The sequence below is a fragment of the Onychostoma macrolepis genome, chromosome 09 (genome assembly GCF_012432095.1).
Source record: "Onychostoma macrolepis isolate SWU-2019 chromosome 09, ASM1243209v1, whole genome shotgun sequence".
In the NCBI taxonomy this organism is placed as follows: Eukaryota; Metazoa; Chordata; class Actinopteri; order Cypriniformes; family Cyprinidae; genus Onychostoma; species Onychostoma macrolepis.
In genome coordinates this window covers 32,699,972-32,721,881 of record NC_081163.1, presented here as the reverse complement: position 1 = coordinate 32,721,881, position 21,910 = coordinate 32,699,972, and the positions used below count along the sequence as shown (strand labels likewise).

Here is a 21,910-nt window from a genome sequence, read left to right as displayed (position 1 = left end):
CTCGTCCTGTGTGCTGTGTAAAGCCCTTAAGGATGGTAACAGCTGCATGTGTACACATCCATTCTCTCTTGTACATCACTCAGCCCTCAACAAGCTCTCTACCTGGGGCTGCAGCACTGTGCTGCATCTTATTTAACGTATATTTGTGTGTGTGTGTGTGTCTGAGACAGACTAACATATAATAGGCCTGCAGCTCTTTAAAGTGTGCCTTCTTAATTCGGATTACAACTTGGAAGCTTGAACACACTCAGGGCAGTGTTGTTTTCTTTAGTCACACAGGCCTAACATTTACATTTTTGTTTGCCGATGGTGTCAGATGTATTAAGAAAATCTGCTGATCTGCTAACAAACGTGTAATGTGATGCTCTTGTTATTGTTGGATGGAGTGCCTTTACTCTCCAACATACTAAAGTCATTATCTTCGGGAATATGAGAGTTTCCCTATAGCACTGGCTGATTGCCTGCCCAAACCACAGAGGAGTTCAGTAACAGTTCAGCGTGATCAGTAATATAGTGTTGAGCACAGTGAGCTGTTGTGATCCCATGTGGCTTTAGATGGTTGTATTTTGATGGGGTATTACAGCATGCGTGCATTAATCAGATCTAAACTGGTTTAGCAACTGCTATATTTCTGCAGTTTTGTGTGTAAACTGCATCTGAACCGCAAAACTGCCTCAAAAGAAGTAGAATCTTTTTGTAACATCATAAATGTTTTTACTGTCACTTTTTAATAAAGTGACTGCATCCTTGGTGAATAAGTGTAATTAAGTGTAAACTTTTAATTGGCAGTGTAATGTGCAAACAAACAAAAAAGATATAATCTATGAACAAAATATTTGTGTGGTGCATCATTTTCCAGTCAAGCTGTAATTTTTTTTCTAGTTTTGCAAAACGGAATGTTTAAAAAAAAAATATTGTTTTAAAATAAAATTTTATGTTCATTCATTTAGCAGACATTTTCATCCAAAGCGACATACAAATAAGCATATGCAGCTATGAAACTAGCCTTATAGCGAGACGAAAGTTCTTGAATATTATTTGCAAATATGTTTCAAATTTGAGACGTTGAAATTCATGACATTTGAGAAAGTTTTCTTTTGATTTTCTTACATTGCTGGACAGTTTTAGTACACACATTTCTAGTTAATTAATTAGTAAGAGTGTAAAAAGTATGTTAAGAGTCCAAAAGAGCCTACAGTTAAGGAGAGCCCCATTTAAATCCATTTATAAAAAGAAGCGAAGAGACCCGCAATGCAAGCCAAGAACAGCGGATGTAAACCCTGCACTACTGTAGCTGAAGGGGAAACTGAAATGCTGAGATGCTGGATCTTTACAAAACCCCCTCTGTGGAAAGATGAAGAGCTTGCTGGGAATGTAGACGCTTGGGATAAAAGAGAGATCAAGAGGAAACCTGTGAGAGACTTGCTGAGGTCAATCAAACAGTCATTCTTCAGCTGTCATAGCAGAAGTTCAAAGCGATCAGGCTCCTGTCTGTATGAAGGGAGTCTGACATTTCTACGTAGACACAAATTGATGTTCTTGTGGCAAATTGGACGTGAACATCCTCACAGAAATAGAACTGTGAGCCTTTGGATTCGCTAAAGAAAATCAAAGTTGATTGACCGAAAAGGTTTTGTTTCAGTCAGATACAAACCACCAGTGCTGTCTCCATTGTGTGTAGAGACTAAAACATTGAGCTTCATGAAGCTGCGAGACCCTTTCAGATGAATTAAATGCGAGGTCTTGTTTCAGGGTGAGGTCTGACTCGCAGGATGTTGAGTCTGCAAATAAAGTAGGCGGCGGGACCCAAGGCTAATCTGCTCGAGCAGAGGGCACTGCCTCAGACCACAATCTCTCTCTCTCTCTATTCTTCTCTCGCTCCTCTTCATGCTGAGCAGCAGAAAGATAACCTTCCTGGAACCCCGTGTCTCATAGAAACTCTGATGCAATCAGGAAAAGGCAGGCAGGTCTGGTTCCTGAAAATAAGGCTTTTGCTGAATTTAGATTATGGACCGTTCAACTGTAGTTTTTTTTTTACATTTAGGAGGTTATTTTTTTCAGCCTCAAACTTATGACAATTTCATGTTAAGGTTCATTGAACTTTTTTGTAGCCTAGAAGCAGTTTTATGCAAAACGCCTAAATTTGAAAGCACGCATTTAGTCGTGACAGAATTGTTGTTTAAGTGTCATTTAGCAAGTGGATTTTCATCTTATAGTCACATGATCTTGAAAGATAATGAAGTGTTTTCATGCTAAATACTTCTTAATTTTTTTCAATGGTAAGCAAAATCAATTTTATGTCTAAGGAAGTGTATATACAATACAGGTCTAGATAAATTTGGACATGTTTACCCAGATGTGTCACTGAGCTTTGCCTCCAAATACTGTTACAAACACTACATCCTGATATTTTGAAAATTAAACCTGGTCTTGGCTGGTATATGAAAATAAAACTTCAAATAATGTGCAGCACAATAAGGCTGGAATAGGGCTGTGCATTTGTTTGTGTGTTGTTGTCTCTCTTTGTCTCTCATTTGTGTTTACATTTATATTTGTATGTAAATGTAAGTTTGTTTGCATAATCTCCAAGGACTCAACTTCTACTTTTGTCATCTTACCTCTGATGTAGGTTAAGTGCTGTCATTTGAAATCACTTTTTTTTTAATTATTAAAAATGATTTTTAAGCCCGGTACACACCAAGCCGACGGTTGGCCGTCGGGCAGTTTTTGTTCGTCGGCCGACTAAGTTTTCTCAGTGTGTTCTGCGCCGTCGGCTGAAGTTGGTCCTCGTCGGCTTTTTTTCGGCCGATTCGACATGTTGAATCGGCGTCGGAGCTCATCGGTCAGTCGGGCCATATGATCGTTCTGATTGGCTGTTCAGCTGGCGAACCAGTGTGCGAGAAAGGCACATAACCGACGTGCTACTTGGCCATCGGGTGTCGAGCGTCGGCTTGGTGTGTCAAGGCAACTTTGGACCCAGACGCTGCCAACCTGAGCCGACCTTGCAGTCTGCTTTCGTCGCCACTAGTTTGTCGGCGTCGGCTTGGCTTTAGGCATTGTACCTCTCATGTTTGCTTGCCTTGCAGTGTTTAGTGTTACTCATACTAGCTTTTCTTTATATTTTTATGTCTGTTTGTCATTTTATTTTTCCAGTTAACTAAAATTATTTTATTTTTGTTTTAGTAATTGTAGTTTTTCAAATTAAACTTCTTCTTTCAGTTACAAAGGCTTTCTAATTTTTGTTTTTAAGTTTGAGTTTTTCATGTACCTAGGCACTGACGTCACGTTATGCCTCTCTGTCTGTCCACTCTTCCTCTTCTCTCTGTAGAAAAGTTGGTAGCCTATCAGAGGGAGTTTCACGCCCTGAGGGAGCGTCTGCGTGCGGCGGAGCACCGAACCCTCCAGCGCTCCTCTGAGCTCAACGCCATCCTCGAGCAGTTCAGACGGGCCATCGCAGAGACCAACGGCAGCAAAGATGCTCTCTCCAACTTCTCAGGTTACTGGATGTTAACATGGATCTAAACAAAAGAGTTGATCACTATTATTATCTGCAGTGAACTGGCATATGTTCCACAAATTAGTTATGTTTCCAAGGAATAGCTGTCTAAGACTTCATAATGCAGTTGTGCCTTGAGTGTTGTTTGATTTGCCTTTATGGATAATGTATTTTAAACTGCTCTCACCTGCTTCTAAGTACAGAGGCTCAGTAATTGAGTGTACAATATTTTTTGAGTGAACAATTTCAGCATTATAAACACTACTGTGACTAAAGAGCTGACAATACTGGTGTGGATTAACCATTACAGAAACAGAAGAAAAAAATATTTTGTAATCATCAATAGTGTTAGTTTAGGGCGGCTGTGGCGCAAACCTTACATTGGTTGGTGGTCTAATAAATGTGTTCAGCATTCTTACAATACACAGTGCTTAAGTACTCTGGTTTCTTACAGATGAGACACAGAAGTTGCTGAAGGAGTTGGCTCACAGGAAGCCCCTCCAGGTGCCAAATATCTACCACCATCTGCCTCACTTGCTCAACAATGAAGGCAGCCTGCACCCTGCTGTACAGGTGGGCCAGGGACGTACCGGAGGTGAGCCAAACAACATGCTATTCATCAGCAATCTGATAAAGCGACTAAAATATCACTCTGTTCAAATCAAAGCTGAAGTTTGAATGTCCTTTGAATATGACCAAACATTGATTAATGACTAAACTGTGCTAGTTTTCACTGTTCTTTAGCCAAGTTCACTAGACAGAAGCTAATCACTGTTAATAGCCTTGCTGTCTCCCGCGTCCTTGCTTGTCGTATTATGTTACACGCCTGTTATCCACAGGCTGTCACAGTGTGTTGGAGTGGACGCTGCAGCCAGCAGCCCTGAGACCTTTTGTCCCTCCTTCACACACCCAAAACAGGCCTATCAGATTCTCATTAGTGGAATCAAGCCCTCCTGGGTTCAGTGAGGGTTATATAGAGCAGTTGTTTTCAAACTTGTTCCTGGGGACCCACAGCTCTGCACATGTTGCATGTCTCCTTAATTTACACACCTGATTCAGATCATCAGCTCATTAGGAAAGAGCTCCATGAACTCAAATGAGTGTGTCAGATAAGGGAGACATGCAAAATGTGCAGAGCAGTGGGTCCTGAGGGACAGGATTGAAAATCATTGATATAGAGGATAGTTATGGGGACATGAACGTGTGGGAACGTAAGGAATAGGAGTCACTTACCAACATTGTTTGGGGGGTAGCGCAGTTGTGAAATCTTTTGAGTTATGAAACCATTATAATGCATTTTTGGTTTAAATCAAGGTATTAGAATTGTTTATTATATCTCATATCATAATTGTTTATCCTAAAAGTAAGAAAAACATTCATTCATTCATTATTGAACATTATATTTATTTTCTCCTCCCTTTGAGTTGTTGAGCTTATTCATTTTTCTTTCTGAATTATGCACGAATATGTGGTTAGTTGCATTTTGCAAAGCTTTTTTCTCCTCCTGCTTCCTGCAACCCTACTGGTAATTATGAATTTTGAGTTTTCAAAACATAAGTAATTAAATTGAAACTGGACAGGAAAACTGGGAATTTTGTAAACGGACAGCAGTAAATGTGTTTTACCAGCTCAACACATGAACAAGCACTGGGCAAAATATATAAATTTAATATTCTTTAATATTTTTCTGTCCAATCTGTGCATGAATATGTGGTTAGTTGCATTTTTGGATTGTTGCTTATCTTCCCCTTGCTTTCACAACCAGTGCAGACGTGCAATGATGTGCAGCACATTTTTGGTTCACGCCCTAGTAGTTAAAAACTATTGCATTAAAATACTGGGAAATACCTCAGATAAATTGTCTGAAGGAAATGAGACTGAGAAAAAAGGAAATAAACAGGAATCCTGGTATATTTCTGCTGTATTTTATGTATCCATAAGCTGACCAGAACTAAACATAGTGGTTTTGATTGTAGGGATGTAAACAAATATTTAAGCTGGGTAGACAAAATGTAAAAGTTTAAGAATCTCTTGATTATTAGTGTGCATATTGTAAAGTCAATGTCCACTTCAATGTCTGTATGGTTGCAGCCCTATTTGATGGACTGGGGTTTTTATTTTTTTAAATTTATTTATGTTTTTGGTGTAGTGACCAATCCACTGATCTGGCTAATCGACACCCTAAGCCTGGAGCTGTCATGCTCTTTTGTGGTGCGCTCCATTTTGTTCTTGTTTTTATGACACATTGTACCACACTATTCTGTATCAGGCAGTATGTGGGTTAACGACAGATGAGCTATGGCAATGGCTAGGTGGCTTTATTACAAGCGACATCCTATGCTGGAACAGACTGCAGTGAATGACAACAATGACGTTAGAGAATGTCAAAAAAAACCTTGTGTGACTGACCCCTGTCACACGAGGAGGTTGTTTTTCTGAGCATATGGGAAAAACACTGACAACTCGTTGCTTTTGGAAAGCTGAAGCCCACCCATGCTCTACGCCCGCCTCCTCCACACCCACAGACGGGCCTCTCCTGCTGGCTACAGTAATCTCAGCCTCCTGTTTCCAGACTGTCTGTGGGCAAGACTGTGGCCGGCTCTCGCTCGTGCCTGCGGTCCTTCTCTTCTCAATGAGATCATGGCTTAGAGGGCTATTTTTAGAGCTGTAAATAGGGACATCTTCTTCTGTCCAGACCCTAGAGACTGTGCACCATATTTCATGCTCAGCACCACCCCCTGATCGATATAGACTTGGGTTTGCAAACAGTTGTTTGTTAAGAGTCCATGGAGAAGATCTAAAATATTCATGTCAGTTGTATGAACAATAACTGGTCTAATAATAAGCATTACACAAGGAAAAGTTTGACTCTGAATGTCATGTGGTGTAACCATCATGTAAAAAAAAATTAAGTTGTAAAATATATATTTTTAAGCTAAAAAGTGTTTCTATAAATGTTATAAATTATGAATTCAGAAAGTTTTTGGAGAGTTGCACCAGTTTCTGGAGAGTCGCACCACATGACTTTTTACAAATGACGTTGTCTCATTATAAAAAGATCGAATTTTAAGAGACATTGACATATTTTTCTGCATGTTTTTGGAAGCTGCAGTTCGTACCTTTTTTTTTTTTTTTTTTTTTTAAACGATCCAAAATCAATATTTGAGTAAATACATAACCAGCCAGTATTCAAAACTATCGCCTTACTTTAGCCCGATTCACGACGGTTAGCTTATAATAATGTTTTATAATTTGAGCGGTACGGGTAGGTTTTCGCGGGAAATTTGAGCATGGCACTGCGTCATTACATCACGTCTGTAAACATAAAGAATGTGAGGATCCTGCAGGTGACTGATCGATTATAGCCTTTTCTCACAGCAGCTAGAATAATTAAAAGTATCGTTTTGATGGCGGATTGTAATCCAGGAAGTATTGTTTATGAAACACATGTGAATGAAATTTAAATTATATTCCAGTTTTAAATGTGCTTCTGATTACAGATAGCCTGAGTTTACACAAGATTTGTATTTTAAAGAAAACCAGTTCGAAGGGAACATAGTTTGCTTTTTGGGTTAAAAGAATTTCTTAATATGAAATTTGAATGGCATGACAATTAGATTAAACTGTACAGAAATTGAAATCTACACACTATACTCATAGGCCGCATTTACACTGCATTGTTCAAGTGGGCTTTCCTGTAGCTCAAATAGTAGAGCATGGCGCTAGCAACGCTAAGATCATGGGTTCGATTCCCAGGGAAAGCAAGAGCTGATAAAATGTAAAAACTGTAACTTGAATGCAATGTAAGTCGCTTTGGATAAAAGCGTCTGCTAAATGCATAAATGTAAATGTAAGTGACCCAATTCCGATTTTTTTCCTCCCATGTGGCACCGATTGGATATGGCCCACGACCGTGTAAGCAGGAAAAAATCGCATGGATTACGATATGCTCTGATCGGTTTCAGGCCTCATTCATATGTGGAAATAAATCAGATCTGAATCAGATACGTGCATTTGCGCATGCCGTGTAAGCGGTCAGATCGGATATTCCCCTGTAAATGCGACCCCTACGTCATTTGAAAAGTGAGGTTTTTTTTTTTTTTTTTTTTCAGGGTACAGACATACCTGTAACAAATGAAACATCTCTAGTTGAGTAGCAGAGTATTCATTTCGTTCGTTTGTGTTAAATAAAAGGCGATCTGACGCTGAATGTATTGCTTTTGAAATCATGCTGAGTGCTCGTTGCTGCTGTTGTCAGTGACGGCGGCTCGTGCACAGAGAGCGCTTCAGTCCCGCTCGTTCCATTGAAACCACAAAATAAATGCACACACACATGTCCCTGCCTTTGATATACAATCACTGATGAACGCGTTTGGTTTTAATTACTAAAAAACACAGTCGATGTGACATGTTTAACATTATCTACCACCTGAGTATTACTCCACTCGCAAGCTTTCAGCGGAGCTGCGTACATCACTGTCCTGAAGAATTTGTTCTAGGCTATATAATTATTTTGATGTATAGATGTAACTATTGCATTAAAAACATTTCTATATGAATTCCATGTCAATAAATTAAACTCGATGTACTATTCAAATTGATTTGTGATGTCATATGCTATTTTTGGCTTGTTTCACCAAGTGCAGTGTAAAATGCACACATCGGATACGGGTCACTTTTAAAATAAATGTAAGCACTTCGTCCAAAAATTCGGATATAGTCACAAAATCGGAATTGGTCATAAAGACTTGCAGTGTAAATGCAGCCATAGTGACACAATGCTGATGTTGTTAATTTGAGAATAAAGTATAACGGTAATAATAATTTGCACTGTGAGCTGATCGTTAGATTTAATCACCATAGGAAGCGTGATTTATTGCAATGCTTTTTTTCCTCAGTTGGTCAGAACAAATGTGCCAGACTTGTTACTTACTTGTTCAGATGACAATATCCGGTGAAAATTCTTATTTGGGTCATATATTCCAAGACGTAGACTAATCTGTGATTGTGAAGAACAGTAAATATCCACACCGGCGTGGTGACTGACAGCTACGTATATGCAATGAGGGGGTAAAATCGCTGTTTTTGAAGTAACTAAGCCTCATTGCTTGTAGAGAGAGACGTGCAGATGCAGGTTCACACACGCAACTTTCATCCCTCTCTCTCTCGCTAATTCAAATAAATGATTGATTAATTCAAATAAACGCAATCTTATCGCACTACATCTTTGTGTCTGATTTAAAGCAGGCCGAATGCTAACGAGCCTTAACTGATGAAATGACCATAATTTGCACGGTGGAAGAATTATCGTCTTGTCCTGTACAACCATTCAAAAACTCAGCAGAATTTATGTACCGCTGCACCGGATGTTCATAAACTTTCATAACTGGTAAGTGTTTTTTCTTTTGCCTTGTGAAGTGGCTGAGCCTTCATGAATCTGGGGGAGAAAAAAAAAATTGTGCTGCTCGGGTCGGGTCAGACGATCTCAGGTACAGGCCGGGTACCACATGACTTTTTTTTGGTCGCACCACATTATTTTGGCAGGCAAATTTTTCTCAAATAAGCATTGAAGAAATATTAATGTTTTTAAAAGAAATAATAATGAAGGAATATGCCAAATTTTTATTTCAAGAGTTTCATTCTTGTAATAATTCTTTCCCCTTCATTATGATATCAGGGGATATATATATATATATATATATATATATTTTTAAACCACCCTGATTTTTTCTTTTTTTTTCTTTATTCCCCTAATTACAAAATTAATTTTGGTCACACTTTATTTTAAGGTCTAATTCTTGCTATTAACAAACCATTAACTATGATTTTTGCCTCCCATAAACTCCTTATTTGCTGCTAATTAATAGTTAGTAAGGTAGTACTGTAGTTAAGTTTAGGTATTGGGTAGGATTAGAGATGTAGAATATGTGCTTTATAAGTACTAATGAACAGCCAGTATGTTAATTATAGGCATGCTAATAAGCAACTAGTTAATAGTGAGAATTGGTCCCTATACTATAAATTTTAATTCAAAACTAAAAATGTTCAATTAATGAGCAATATGCAGTATATTATATTATGTAATGTGATGCTGTTAATTTATTGCGAATTTATTTAATGAAAGTTATTATCAGTTGTTAATGAGTAAATCTAGCTTTAGCTTTAGAGTCTCAATGGGGGTACCTAAACCTACAAAGGCTGAAAACCCTTGATATACACAATAAAATAAGAGAGGTTTGAGAGGATTATTTTAGAGATGCTCACATTATAAAAAATGTTCAGCAATATAGGATTTCAGTGAAACCCCCTACTGTCTCAAACACACTGTTTTTCTCTCTCAGTAAGGCACTGTAACGTCCCTAGAGACCGTCTGTGTATAAATCTGCCGTAGTTTAGTCTCAAGGCACGTTGAGTAGCTGTCTCAAAGAGAAGCATACAGACTTCACATACTGCTGCTGAGGAGTGAAGAAGAGCATTCTGGGAGAATGATGCAGCTCATTGGCTCTTTATGTAACTGAGTGCCTGAAGGCCAAACGGTACTTTTGTGAAAGAGAAGAGGTGGCGTAGGAGAGGATGACTTGTGTTGAATGCATATTAACTTAAAAACATGCTTTTTTTTTTTTTGGAATGTGCCATTTTAATTTTTTTCTTTCTCTCAGGTGCTTTACCTCTCTGTCTGATAAGCTTCCTCTCTTTAATGTGCTCTCTCTATCTCTCCCTCTGTCTCTCTTTGATCGTCAACCTACTTTACTCCTTACTCATGGTGTTACCTCTCAGAACACTTTCTGTCTTGCAGTGCAAAACGAGGACATATTTTACTATCTTCTGTGTTGCTGATGAAGTGTGACAGGGCTTCTGTCAGTCTGTCACTCAAATCAACAAACACACAGCAGTTCAACCTAAGCACCTGTATGAAAAGTGCTCCTGTCCATTGCTGACATTTAGTTTGCATGCTTGAGTTTTTAAGCAAGCATGCATATCACCAATATGATTTATCTCATGGATTTTCATATTCAGAGATTTAGGTTTGCTATTTAAATCCTGTCCGGACTGTTTTGTGGTTTGTATTTTTTTTTTTTTTTTGTAGAGGAGGATGAGAAATGTGAAGCTCATGAAGATATGCATGAAGGCTGTTATTATCAGTGTGTCCTAATGTCTATACAGAAAAATCAAAGACAACAAATTATATTTATGATAAATGTTATATGTAAATGATAAATATAAAATGTTTATTTAAAAAAAAAAAAAAAAAAAATTTGCAAAATGTTATCGTGACCAAAATAAGAATTTATTCCTTCACTTTAGTTTAATTGTGGTCAGGTTCTAATTTATTCCTTTAGTTTAGTTAAATCGTGACCATGATTTAACTACATTAAAATGAGGGAACAAATTTATACAACATTGCCATAATTTTACTAATATAAGGGAACAAATGAATCAAATATGGCATTGACTTTATAAGGCAAGGGAACAAATACCTTTTTTTTTTTTAGTTTTTTTTTTGCTTGTGTAAAGGACAATGCAATATCCCTCACATGCTGTTAACACTTGTCGTTGGTCCCTTGTTGAGGATCTTGTTTACTCATCATGTTCTGATTGTATCAGGAGTCAGAGTCTGTTCTTGTGCTTTGCTTTTATTCCTTCCTGAAGGGAAGCTGAATTTCATTGCTTTTATGATGCTCAGAGATGCAGTACAATAGAGCAGAGTAATGCATTTGCTCTAGGCACCTCCTTGTGTGTCTTTTATGTCTGGACTTTACTCTTGTGCTACTCTGGATGCACTTTCTCCTTCTTATTTCAGATTTTATATATCAAGCCACAATAATACAGCTGCAGAACCTCAATCAACTTCCGTGTCACACATTCGTCTTGTATGGCAGTCTCTAAACAAACCTAATTCACGTTATTTAGAGTAGTTTGTCATCTGCCAGGCGATGACTCTATGATGTGCTGGTAAATTGAGTTTATGAGGCTCAAATTGAGGTTCTGTTCTCTTTTCTACACAGTCTCCATGGTGATGGGCATCCCCACGGTGAAGCGGAAAGTAAAGTCATACCTGTCAGAGACGCTTCATTCACTCATCGATAAACTCTCGGCGGAGGAGAAGCTCGACTGCGTCATCATAGTGTTCGTGGGAGAGGTGAGCATTTTTCTCATTGGTTTGAGAAAGTGTACGTGTTTGTGTGTGAGGATTGTGGCTGGCTTTGTCTTCCTGTTTGTGAAGATTTGTCATAAGCAGCTTGATATGATGGAACGTACTGTGCCATGCCCACATGCAAACACTGACTAAACAAGTGGTCCTCAATGAGGTTCTAAGTTCTCTCAAATGTCAAAAGCACACAAAAACATTCATATAATGTTGGTTATGTCTGTGAATGTAAGCAGTTGGGGAAGAAATTGCATGTGTATCAGTATATTAAATCTGTGAAACGGCTTCTCTTGGACAGAGTGACAACATACTAACACAACTCAACCAGGCCTAGTCCCCTTGGACATGAATTATTAAAATATGGGATATTGTGATGTACCCAGGATGAAAACTCTGGACTATATTGAGATTAACTCTCTTTGGAGTGGACATTGTGCTTTGTAGCTTTTGCTTTGTAGATTTTTTTCGTGCTCAAACATCAAAAGGAAGTTTAAAGTTTACAGTTTTGGTACTGTGTTATGTTTACTTGACATTCAGTGTAAGATCTGAGTCATGAGACCATCAACAGTTTTGTAAATGGCTGAATTGGGTCAGTGGGGTTTGTTGTTTGCCATCTTGTTACCACCCGTTGAGGGGTGTGGGCGGTTCATGCTGAGAACAAGGGTCTCGATGCTTTTATGCTGCTGTCTGAAGGTGAGAGCAAGAGGAACCGACATGCAGACATACCACGGCAGGATTTGTCTCTTGCTTCATCTCACAATTTTGTATGTCTGAGTTTGTTCTGAAATTGATTGAAAGGGTGATTTTTGGCCCAACAGACATAGTTACCAGCAGTATTTACCTACATATTTTTAACCGAACTGTTTAAAAATATATACTCTGCTGTCTGTGGTCAGTAAGATTTTTTTGATGGAAGTTAATACTTCTGTTCATCAAGAATGCGTTACATTGCTCAAAACAGAGAGCGAAGACATTTATAATTTTACAGAAGATTTCTCTTTCAAGTATTCAAGTATTTCTGTTCAGTATTAATACTAAAAGTAATGGGTCTGTGTAGGTTGTTATCCATTTATTTTTCTTTTTTTAAAGGGGTCATCGGATGCAAAATTCATTTTACAAGTTGTCTGAACGTAAATGTGTGTTTGAAGTGTGTGTACACATCCATCCTATAATGATAAAAATCCCTATTTTAAAATCCCCTTTCTCAAATCAGACTGTTCTGAGATTCCTGTCAGAATGACGTAGTTCTGTACAGGCCCCTCCCACAATAGTTGATTGACAAGGCCGTCTTACCTTAGACCCGCCCTGAGTGAGCTGTCATCCGTCCGCCATAGAGTCAACTACGGTGCAGGGGAGGACAAGATGTCTCAGATTAAGCGATTGAGGTGTTCTGTTGTTGGATGTAATAATGAATATAGAAGTCGTCATTTACTCCCGACATCTAAGCCGCTGAAGATGCGGAGGATTACGTTTGTTTTTGAAGTGAATGCTCCGATCCCAATCTGTCTAAATGCGTCTATGTTCGTGCGATTTTAATTAATCTTTGCAAATGGCCTTTCCTAATAATGTGCTAATTAGCAATTTCACGATGAATGCGGCTAAAGTGAACAGTTTCTCAGAGAGCGGCTCGGAAGAGAGGGGCGGGGTCAGCAGAGCTCATTAACATTTAAAGGAAAATGCTACAAAACGGCTTGCTCTGACAAGAGCTGTTTTTGACAGGTTTAAAAAGGTGTTGTTTTACACTACCATTGAGAAATTTTAACCAAACTATGTTACAGACTTTTCATTAAGACCCTAAAGAATCATATCAACTTGTGGAAAATGGGCATCCGATGACCCCTTTAACCTTGACCAAAAAAAATGAAAAAAGGATGGTGGTTGTATTTTCAAATGCTACCAAAAACCAAAATTGAAATCAGAACCGTACACACAAAATGCTGCATGAAAAAGTGAAATATTGACTTCTTTTCAGATTTTTGTTTGACTTTTTGCACCTTTTAATTAACATCTCCAAAATGCACAAATGAATATAGAAAAATGTCAATTTTTTAAGCTTTCTTTGGCCAGATTATAAGTAATGCTTCTCTTGCACATTTGATTGAGAACTAGAACAATGCACATTGCTTTAAAATATGATTTTAAAATAGACATTGCAGAATCCCGTCCCAACATTGTGACAGGTGAACAGAAATGCGATGTCCAAGAGAAATGCAGTCACTGTGCCAAAAGCAACAGGTATTGTTTTCAAGAGAAGCCTTTAATGTCAAACCTTCACTGAGGCAAAGGGCCTGGGAACATTAATATAAATCTAAATATAATTTAGAAATATATAAAAAAAGACATAACTTCTCTTCTGCAGAAACCGGCAGGACCGGTTTCAGAATTAAATCAGTGAGAGTGCTTCTGAAATCAGTCTATTTTCACACATTTTTGCCTTTATGGTTATTACTATCGTTGCAATGATAGTGGCATCCGCATATAAATGCCGTATTTAGGTTATATATGCCAATGTCACTCTGGTCCTTTTAGCATCATGAAAAACAAAATTTATTCACATTCTGATTGGATTATAGCCAAGAAAGTGCACAGAGTGTGCTCCAAAAGCTGTCACTCACTTCAGTTCATCGCAATCTCAGTTGAAATTGGCTGCGCTGCTAAATGCTGCAAAAACACATTGTAAATGGAAACATTTGAAGCTCTGGAGTGTTCACCAGTATCCTATTTTTATAGCTTCAACTGAGTCCTGCTTTCATTTGAGGGTGCTTGGCACCTCTAGCACCTTGACTGTATACAGACAGCTGATTAAATGCAAAGAACATGTAATGAATAAATATATAATACATGTTTTTAGGCCTGTAAAATTATCAAGATGTTTTGAGAAACTAGCTTTATGGTCATAAGAATATTGATGCCTTTTGAATTATTGATGCCAAAGGTTTTTTATAAAGCATTGGGTTACCAGTAGCCACGTCGGTAAGAGCTATGGGCGCTTTTAGTCTCTGTAGATATGCTAAAAATGCTAGAAATTAAATTAGGCATTTATACAACATTTAAAAAACAAGCTGTGTATCATTTCTAAGATTTTTCATGAAATAGGAATTTTGAATAACAAAAATGAGTTGGCTTGTTTTATTCATCAGTTAGAACCATTAAAGAATGAACTGCATTTTCTGGATTTCATTTCTGGGTTATAAAAAGGAAAAAAAAGTACACTGACCAAAATGTTCTTAAGCATTAAATCAGCCTATTAGAATGATTTCTGAAGGATCATGTGAAAATACACACAGGAATAAATAATATTTTTAAATGTATTCAAATAGAAAATGTGTTTTTTAAATTGTAATTAAACTGGATTTTTTATTAGCTTCTTGATGTGCTTCTTTCATAAACATTAATGATTTCTTTTCAGCTCTTATATATCATAAAATTTACCTTGGTGGTTTCCATAAACTGCCAATTACTAATGTTTGTTACTGGAAAAATGACTGGATTTTATAATATACATTGAATAAAAAATAAGCTTTTTTTTTTTTTTTTTAATCCTTAAGTTACAATATTTCTGCTTTTAATTATTTAGAATAGGAATGTAGTTACTGTGTTGCAGTGGGCTGCTCTGTTAGATTAATTGACGACTCAAAAAAGTAGTCTGTATGAACGGGAAAAAAAGTTAGGTGCGGCTTAACAACTAACAGTACAGTGTTTCTATACATCAACTGTCTTGGCATAAAAAATGTAGTTATTTTCCTCCAGTCTGTGGTCCGGTGTTTTGTACCCGCCTCAGTGTCTGTGGGCTGTGGTTACTGATGTTTTCTGTGTGATCAGTCATCAGCTATTCTTGTGGCTTTCTGTAACAATGGTAGCACAGTAATTAGTTTGGAGCGCTTTAGTAAAGCGGGAACACCCAGTGGCAGTGCATCTAAAGACCCTCTAATGAGACTCTTGTGTTACCCCAGCACATGTGTGCGCCAGAGAGAGGATATCCCTTCCCACATCACTCACTGCAGTTTTGCAGTTCTTGCACCCACAGACGGTTTAGGGTGAAGAAAATCGGTGTGAAAAGACAATTCGTCCGCCTCACCGAGATAACAAACAGCCCAGAGCAGAGTCACGCCTATTCCCATATTTTTCCAGGCTATCAAGCACTGCTAGGGTGTATTTACTTAGTAGTTACTGCACCTGTATTTGTGCCGAGCCTGTGTGTGTGTGTGTGTGTGTGTGTGTGTGCTAACCAGTGCTTTGTTTGCTTCCTCACAGACGGACATAGATTACGTAAACAGTGTGGTTGCAGGCCTTGAAAAAGAGTAAGTAACCTTTTCTTCTGCCTAACTGAACTTCCTCAAGATTAAGTTTTGTTATGTTCTCAATCGTACATTTAACCTAATGGTTCAGATGCCTTGCAAACTGTTGTTCTTAACTGTCATTGTCCATCAGGTTCTACACAGAGCTGAATTCTGGGTTACTGGAGGTCATATCTCCCCCTGCCAGCTACTATCCAGACTTCAGCAACTTGAAAGAAACCTTTGGCGACTCAAAGGAGAGGGTGAAGTAAGAATTCAGGAAACATTATGCTCTACAGGAGCCACATACGTCTACAAAACACTAATAGACTGTGGGGAAGTACATACTTCTGGGTATATAATAAAACAGTTGCCTTGTTGCATACTGTAAATGTTAGTGTATATAGAAAAATGTATTACTTAAAAGTGACCTAATTTATTATCTAAAGTTGCTACATACACTACTGTTCAAACGTTTGGGGTCTGTGAGAGTTAAAAAAAAAAAAAAAAAAAAAAAAGTATTTTATGCTGATCGAGGCTGCAGTTGTTTGATCGAAAATACAGTAAAAATGCTGTATTATTGTTAAATGGTTTTAAACATTAAAATATGTTGTCTATTTGAATATATTTTAAAATGTAATTTATTCCTGCGATGCACAGCTGAATTTTCAGCATCATTTTACTCCTGTCTTCAGTGTCACACGATCCTTCAGAAATCCTTCACCCTTCATCAATGTTGAGAACAGTTGTGCTGCTTAATATTTTTGTGGAAACCATATGTGACCATGGACGACAAAACCAGTCTTAAGTGTCAATTTTTCGAAATCGAGACTATATAGAATAAATAAGCTTTCTGTTGATGTATGGTTTGTTAGGATCGGACAATATTTGGCTGAGATGCAACTATTTGAAAATCTGTAATCTGAGGGTGCAAAAAAATATAAATTGAGAAAATCACCTTTAAATTTGTCCAAATGAAGTTCTTAGCAATGCATATTACTAATCAAAAATTAAGTTTTGATACATTGATGGTAAGAAATTTACAATCTTTACTTAATATCCTAATGATTTTTGGCATAAAATAAAAATGGATAATTTTGACCCATACAATGTATTTTTGGCTATTGCTACAAATATACCCCAGCGACTTATGACTGGTTTTGTGGTCCAGGGTCACACTTATTTTCAAGATTCTTTAATAAATAGAAAGTTTGACAGAACAGAATTAGTTTAAAATAGATATATTTTGTAACAATATAAATGCCTTTACTGGCACTGTGATCAATTTTAATGCATCCTTACTGAATAAATGTATTAATTTACTTAAAAATCTTACAGACCCCAAAATTTGAACCGTAGTATGTTTCTTCAAAAAATGTGTATGCATACTTCATTGAAAATTGTATGCCGTCTGGACATTTTTTGGCATACTGTACTCAATGTACTTTTATTTGAAACAATACTACATATGCAAGATAGTATAATAGTATGCAGTAGTGTAGTATGTCAATGGACATTAAGCCCATATATACTAGCAGTCAAAGAATTGGACATGTCTACTTGTTATTACTAAGTGGAGAATTGTGTAGTCCCCAAATATTGTAACCATTTTAAACATACTTCATATAAAATATCTTAACTGATATCTTGATATCTGCTTTTTATTTAGTGTGTTGAAGCGTTTGACAGGTGCTGTGTGTAGGTGTATTGATTGCGGTCTGTCATATGGTTGCGCTGGCTGTTGCTGCGGCGAGTGCGCGTGACAGTATTTATGTGCCCATAGAGATTTCTGTGGTGAGGCTGAAATAAAGTTTTGATTAGCCCGGATCTTATATTTCAGTGCCTGAGTCAGAGCTGATTTACTGTCACAAATGTGATTAGAGAGGGAGAGATGTCAGTGAGATTTTCTGGAGAGAAAGACAGAGCGAGAGGCGTGGCAGATTTGTTTTGAGACAGGAAGCCAGTAAGCTCAAGGTCAAAGACATCAACTCATTCCTTCATTACTTCCTTCCTCCTCTCTCTCTCTCTCTCTCTCTCTCTCTCTCTGTCCTAAAAGGACCTCTCTTCTCATCTCCTGCTCTCCCTAAATCTTTCATCCACAGCTGTCTCAATTTAATCTCTATCACTCTGGACATCTCTTTCTTTCACTGCCTCTTCTGTCTTTTGGTGTCATGCTCTCTCTTTCATAACTCTGATTCTGTCTGTCCTAGGGTTGTCACGACTGAAAAAATAGTCTGTTTAAATACCAGAGAAATATTTATAGACATGCTATTCAACGCACTCCTTTGTTTATTCAAATTAAATAATAATATAACATATATTAAACTGATTTTGAGCCATGCAGTTAAGAGCATTAAATTAAGAGCAGTAAGTAAACAATATTTTACAAACATACCATTCAAAAGTTTGTTCTAACGTGTTCTTTTTTAAATAAGTTATTACTTAATTATTCATTAAAAAAGCAGTTACAAATAATTGTAATAACTTTCTATTCATCAAAGAATCCTAAAACAAAATTTCCATAAAAATACGAAGCATCCCAACTGTTGTTAACTCAACATTAGTAATATTCAGAAATGTTTATTGAGCAAATGATCATATTATCATGATTTCTGAAGGATCATGTGACTCTGAAGACTGGAGTAATGATGCCAAAAATGTAGCTTTACCTTCATGGAAATAAATTGCATTTTAAAATGTTAAAATAGAAAACGGTTATTTGAAATTGTTATAATATTTCACAATATTCCTGTTTTTATTGTATTTTTGATTAAACAAATAATAATGAAACCTTGGTGAGCATAAGACACTTTTTTTTTTTTTTTTTTTAAATGCATAAAGTTTCACTGACACCAAACTTTTGAACAGTAGTGTATATTTTCCAAAAATACAGCAGGTCTGTTAGGCTGCACTTGGATACTGAATCAAGCCTGTAGATGCTGTAGAAAGATTGGTAGCATTATTATTTTTTTCCTTGTTTGTTTTTTTTGGCAAGGGTCAGCTTATCGTTCTTACAGTTCTGTTTAAATCATTCATTAGGTTGCAATTCCTAATTAAATTATTGGCTATTTGACTCAATTAAATGTAAGTACATTTTTGCTCTCATTAGATTTTTGTGCTTTAGTGTTGATTTTGCACAATCAAGGCAATTGCCAAGATGGATTTTGAGTGAAACAACTTACTTTAAAATTGTACCCAATGATGCCATCTGACATGACTGCGTGCGTGCGCGTTTTTGTGACAAATGAGGGCATAAATTTGTATAATGAGTATGGGTATGAAATATGTATTACGATGAGAAGATGACTTATGAGGACATTGCCCCATGTCCCCATTTTTCAAAACGCTTATAAATCATACAGAATGAGTGTTATTTATTTATTTTTTTGAGAAAGTATAAATGCACAGTTTCCTGTGAGGGCTAAGTTTAGGTGTAGGCAATACCACATACAGTTTCTACAGTATAAAAACCATTATGCCTATGGGATGTCCCCACTTTTCACAAAAACAAATGTGTGTGTGTTTGTGTGTGCCTTGTTGAGCTTCTGAGTTCTTATTCTGTTCCACAAAGTCTACACTCGTCCACTTTACAAAGTCAGTTTGATCAAAGGAAATGAGCGGCTTTGATGCCCCTCATATTTAATATTCTTTGTCCTTTTTGAATATTTATATCTCTCTTTTCTGAACCCTTTACCAAAAGGACAAATGAATAACAAAGCTTATATTGGGTATGCGTGAGTGATGTGTGTTTATAGACTCACCCAACCCTTATTTAGCTTTTCGGCTGTGTATGTTTCTGTTTTCTGTTACTGTCAGTCACACTCGTCATCTAGAATTTCACTCCCGGTCAGTTAACTGACTCATCAACAGGTTAACTTGTACATTAAACCTTTGCTTTTAGACTGCTGGACATCTCCCTCTCCCTTTTTTAACATGTTTTTGTGTTTCTTCGTAGATGGAGGACCAAGCAGAACTTGGACTATTCCTTTCTAATGATGTATGCTGTGAACAAAGGGGTCTATTATGTCCAGGTAATCAAATTACCAAGTTTAAAGGTTAAGCGTGTAATGTCTGCACCACTAGCGTCACTGAACGGAATTAAAAATCGAATGACACATCTAACAGGTTCCCAAAACACTCCCCTGTCTGCTATTGGTCTGTAAACTCACACCATTGGTTGAGTCAGTGTGGCTGTCTCAGGATACAAATAGAAACACAGCAATGTTTTGAAAGCATCATAGTGTTTACACTTTGGGTAAAGTGACCTACGCATGGCTTTCTCATAGCTGTTTCTGCATTGTAAACAAGTTAAATATTGTGGAAAATTTTAACTCTGAAACGGTTATATCGCCTAAATGATGATCTAAACGTTTATTTCTATTGACAGCATTTGTGGCATGCTGTAAATTACCACGTACAATAATTAAGATGCACAATAAATTGGTACTGTATTGGGTATCAGTTCATATAGATTTAAAAAAAAAATTGTTCAATACCAATTAATACTGGCGGTATATTGGCCTCTATTGAATATTTAATTGTATAGGTTAGCTCCCCCTTTTTCTTTGCCATTATCTTACATTCTCTTAAAGTTATTTTTATTTTTTTTAATAGCTTATAATTTAATAATATCAATAAATGTGATCTTCAGCCAATCTTAAAATGAATATACATTTTCATACATTACTTTATAATGCTTAAATTCGCTCTTGCCATTTTAGTGTTTTTATTTTATGTATAAATTGGTAACACTTTACTTAAAGCATTTGTATAATGCATTATAAAAGTAGATTTAATGCATTAATTATGCCTTGTAATGCACCTTTATAATGCATTGTACAATCTCATGAATAATTATAACCACAGTTAATACATTATAACACTTTTCAATTCATTGTTATACTATGCATTTAAAATTTTGGTTATTAACAAGATATAATGTATTACAATGCACATTATGAATAATTTTAATGCATTATACCCTTTAATAACCCTATATAACGCATTATACATAAAGGCTTTAAGTAAAGTGTTACCAAATTATTTTATAAATTTAATAATTTATTTTAAGCAGTTGTTATTGTTAAACTTGAAACTATTATAAAATAAGTGTTAATTGAAATAAAGCTGATATAAATATTGATTGAAAAACTAAATGAAAATTATAAATGTTACATTGGCAACTAACTGAGCTGAAAAAAAGAAACTTAAATAAGATTAAAACTGAAAATATGAAAATAAAAGCTAGTTTAAAATATAATCGTATATAAATAATAATACTAAAATAACATTGAATTCTGTGTTGTCATTACATACCTTATTTTAATTATTCAGTAAAAAAAAAAAAAAGTTTAAAAGTGCTTTACTGATGTTACTTCTCCATTCATGGTATTCCCTCACGGTTACTAAGTTAACCAAGTTTACTTCCAGTAACATAGTCTAAAAAAATGAATATAACTTCTTTACAATACGTATATTACGGTGAACGCATATTTCATTCTTTTATTCAGACTGGAGGTCGAATCAAAAGTTTTGTCTTTGCTAATTAACAGCATGTCACACAAAGACTTGAAGTTGAACATTTGAGACCAGGGTTAAACTTAAACCTAAAATGTCAATGAAATATCTTTTGATTGAATTGTCCGCTTTCAGTCAGCTTCCCAAACGGTGTGTATTTGAGTGTAGGTTTCTAGATAGTGTGCCAGATCCCCGCTGGAAGCTCTTCAGTTCAGACAGGGACAAGTACCCCAAAAGCTCTCTGCTCAGGGGTTGCTGTGGTTACTCGTGTATCTGGATATACCCTAAAGACACACTTTGGCTCTGTAGCAGTTGTCATGGGAACGTGGCATGGTGGTTTTGGGATTTCTGTTTTTATGAAGCGATAATGATTTTACAGCTGGGAATATGATCAGGGGAAAGAATTTGCTACGGTTAGAGCAGCTGTACATGGCTGCAGCAGATTGAAAGCGGCGTAACGCACAACTTGAC

The 21,910-nt window shown here is 36.6% G+C and overlaps 1 protein-coding gene across 1 annotated transcript in view; it reads left to right on the top strand.

The window, feature by feature from the left end:
- mgat4a (alpha-1,3-mannosyl-glycoprotein 4-beta-N-acetylglucosaminyltransferase A) overlaps nt 1-21,910 on the top strand; it is a 57,203-nt gene that overhangs the window by 17,108 nt on the left and 18,185 nt on the right. The window contains exons 3-8 of the mRNA XM_058786665.1: nt 3,329-3,496; nt 3,951-4,091; nt 11,503-11,636; nt 15,900-15,946; nt 16,077-16,190; nt 19,878-19,953. Of these exons, the coding sequence (XP_058642648.1) occupies nt 3,329-3,496; nt 3,951-4,091; nt 11,503-11,636; nt 15,900-15,946; nt 16,077-16,190; nt 19,878-19,953 (680 nt within the window). The remainder of the gene's footprint in view (nt 1-3,328; nt 3,497-3,950; nt 4,092-11,502; nt 11,637-15,899; nt 15,947-16,076; nt 16,191-19,877; nt 19,954-21,910) is intronic.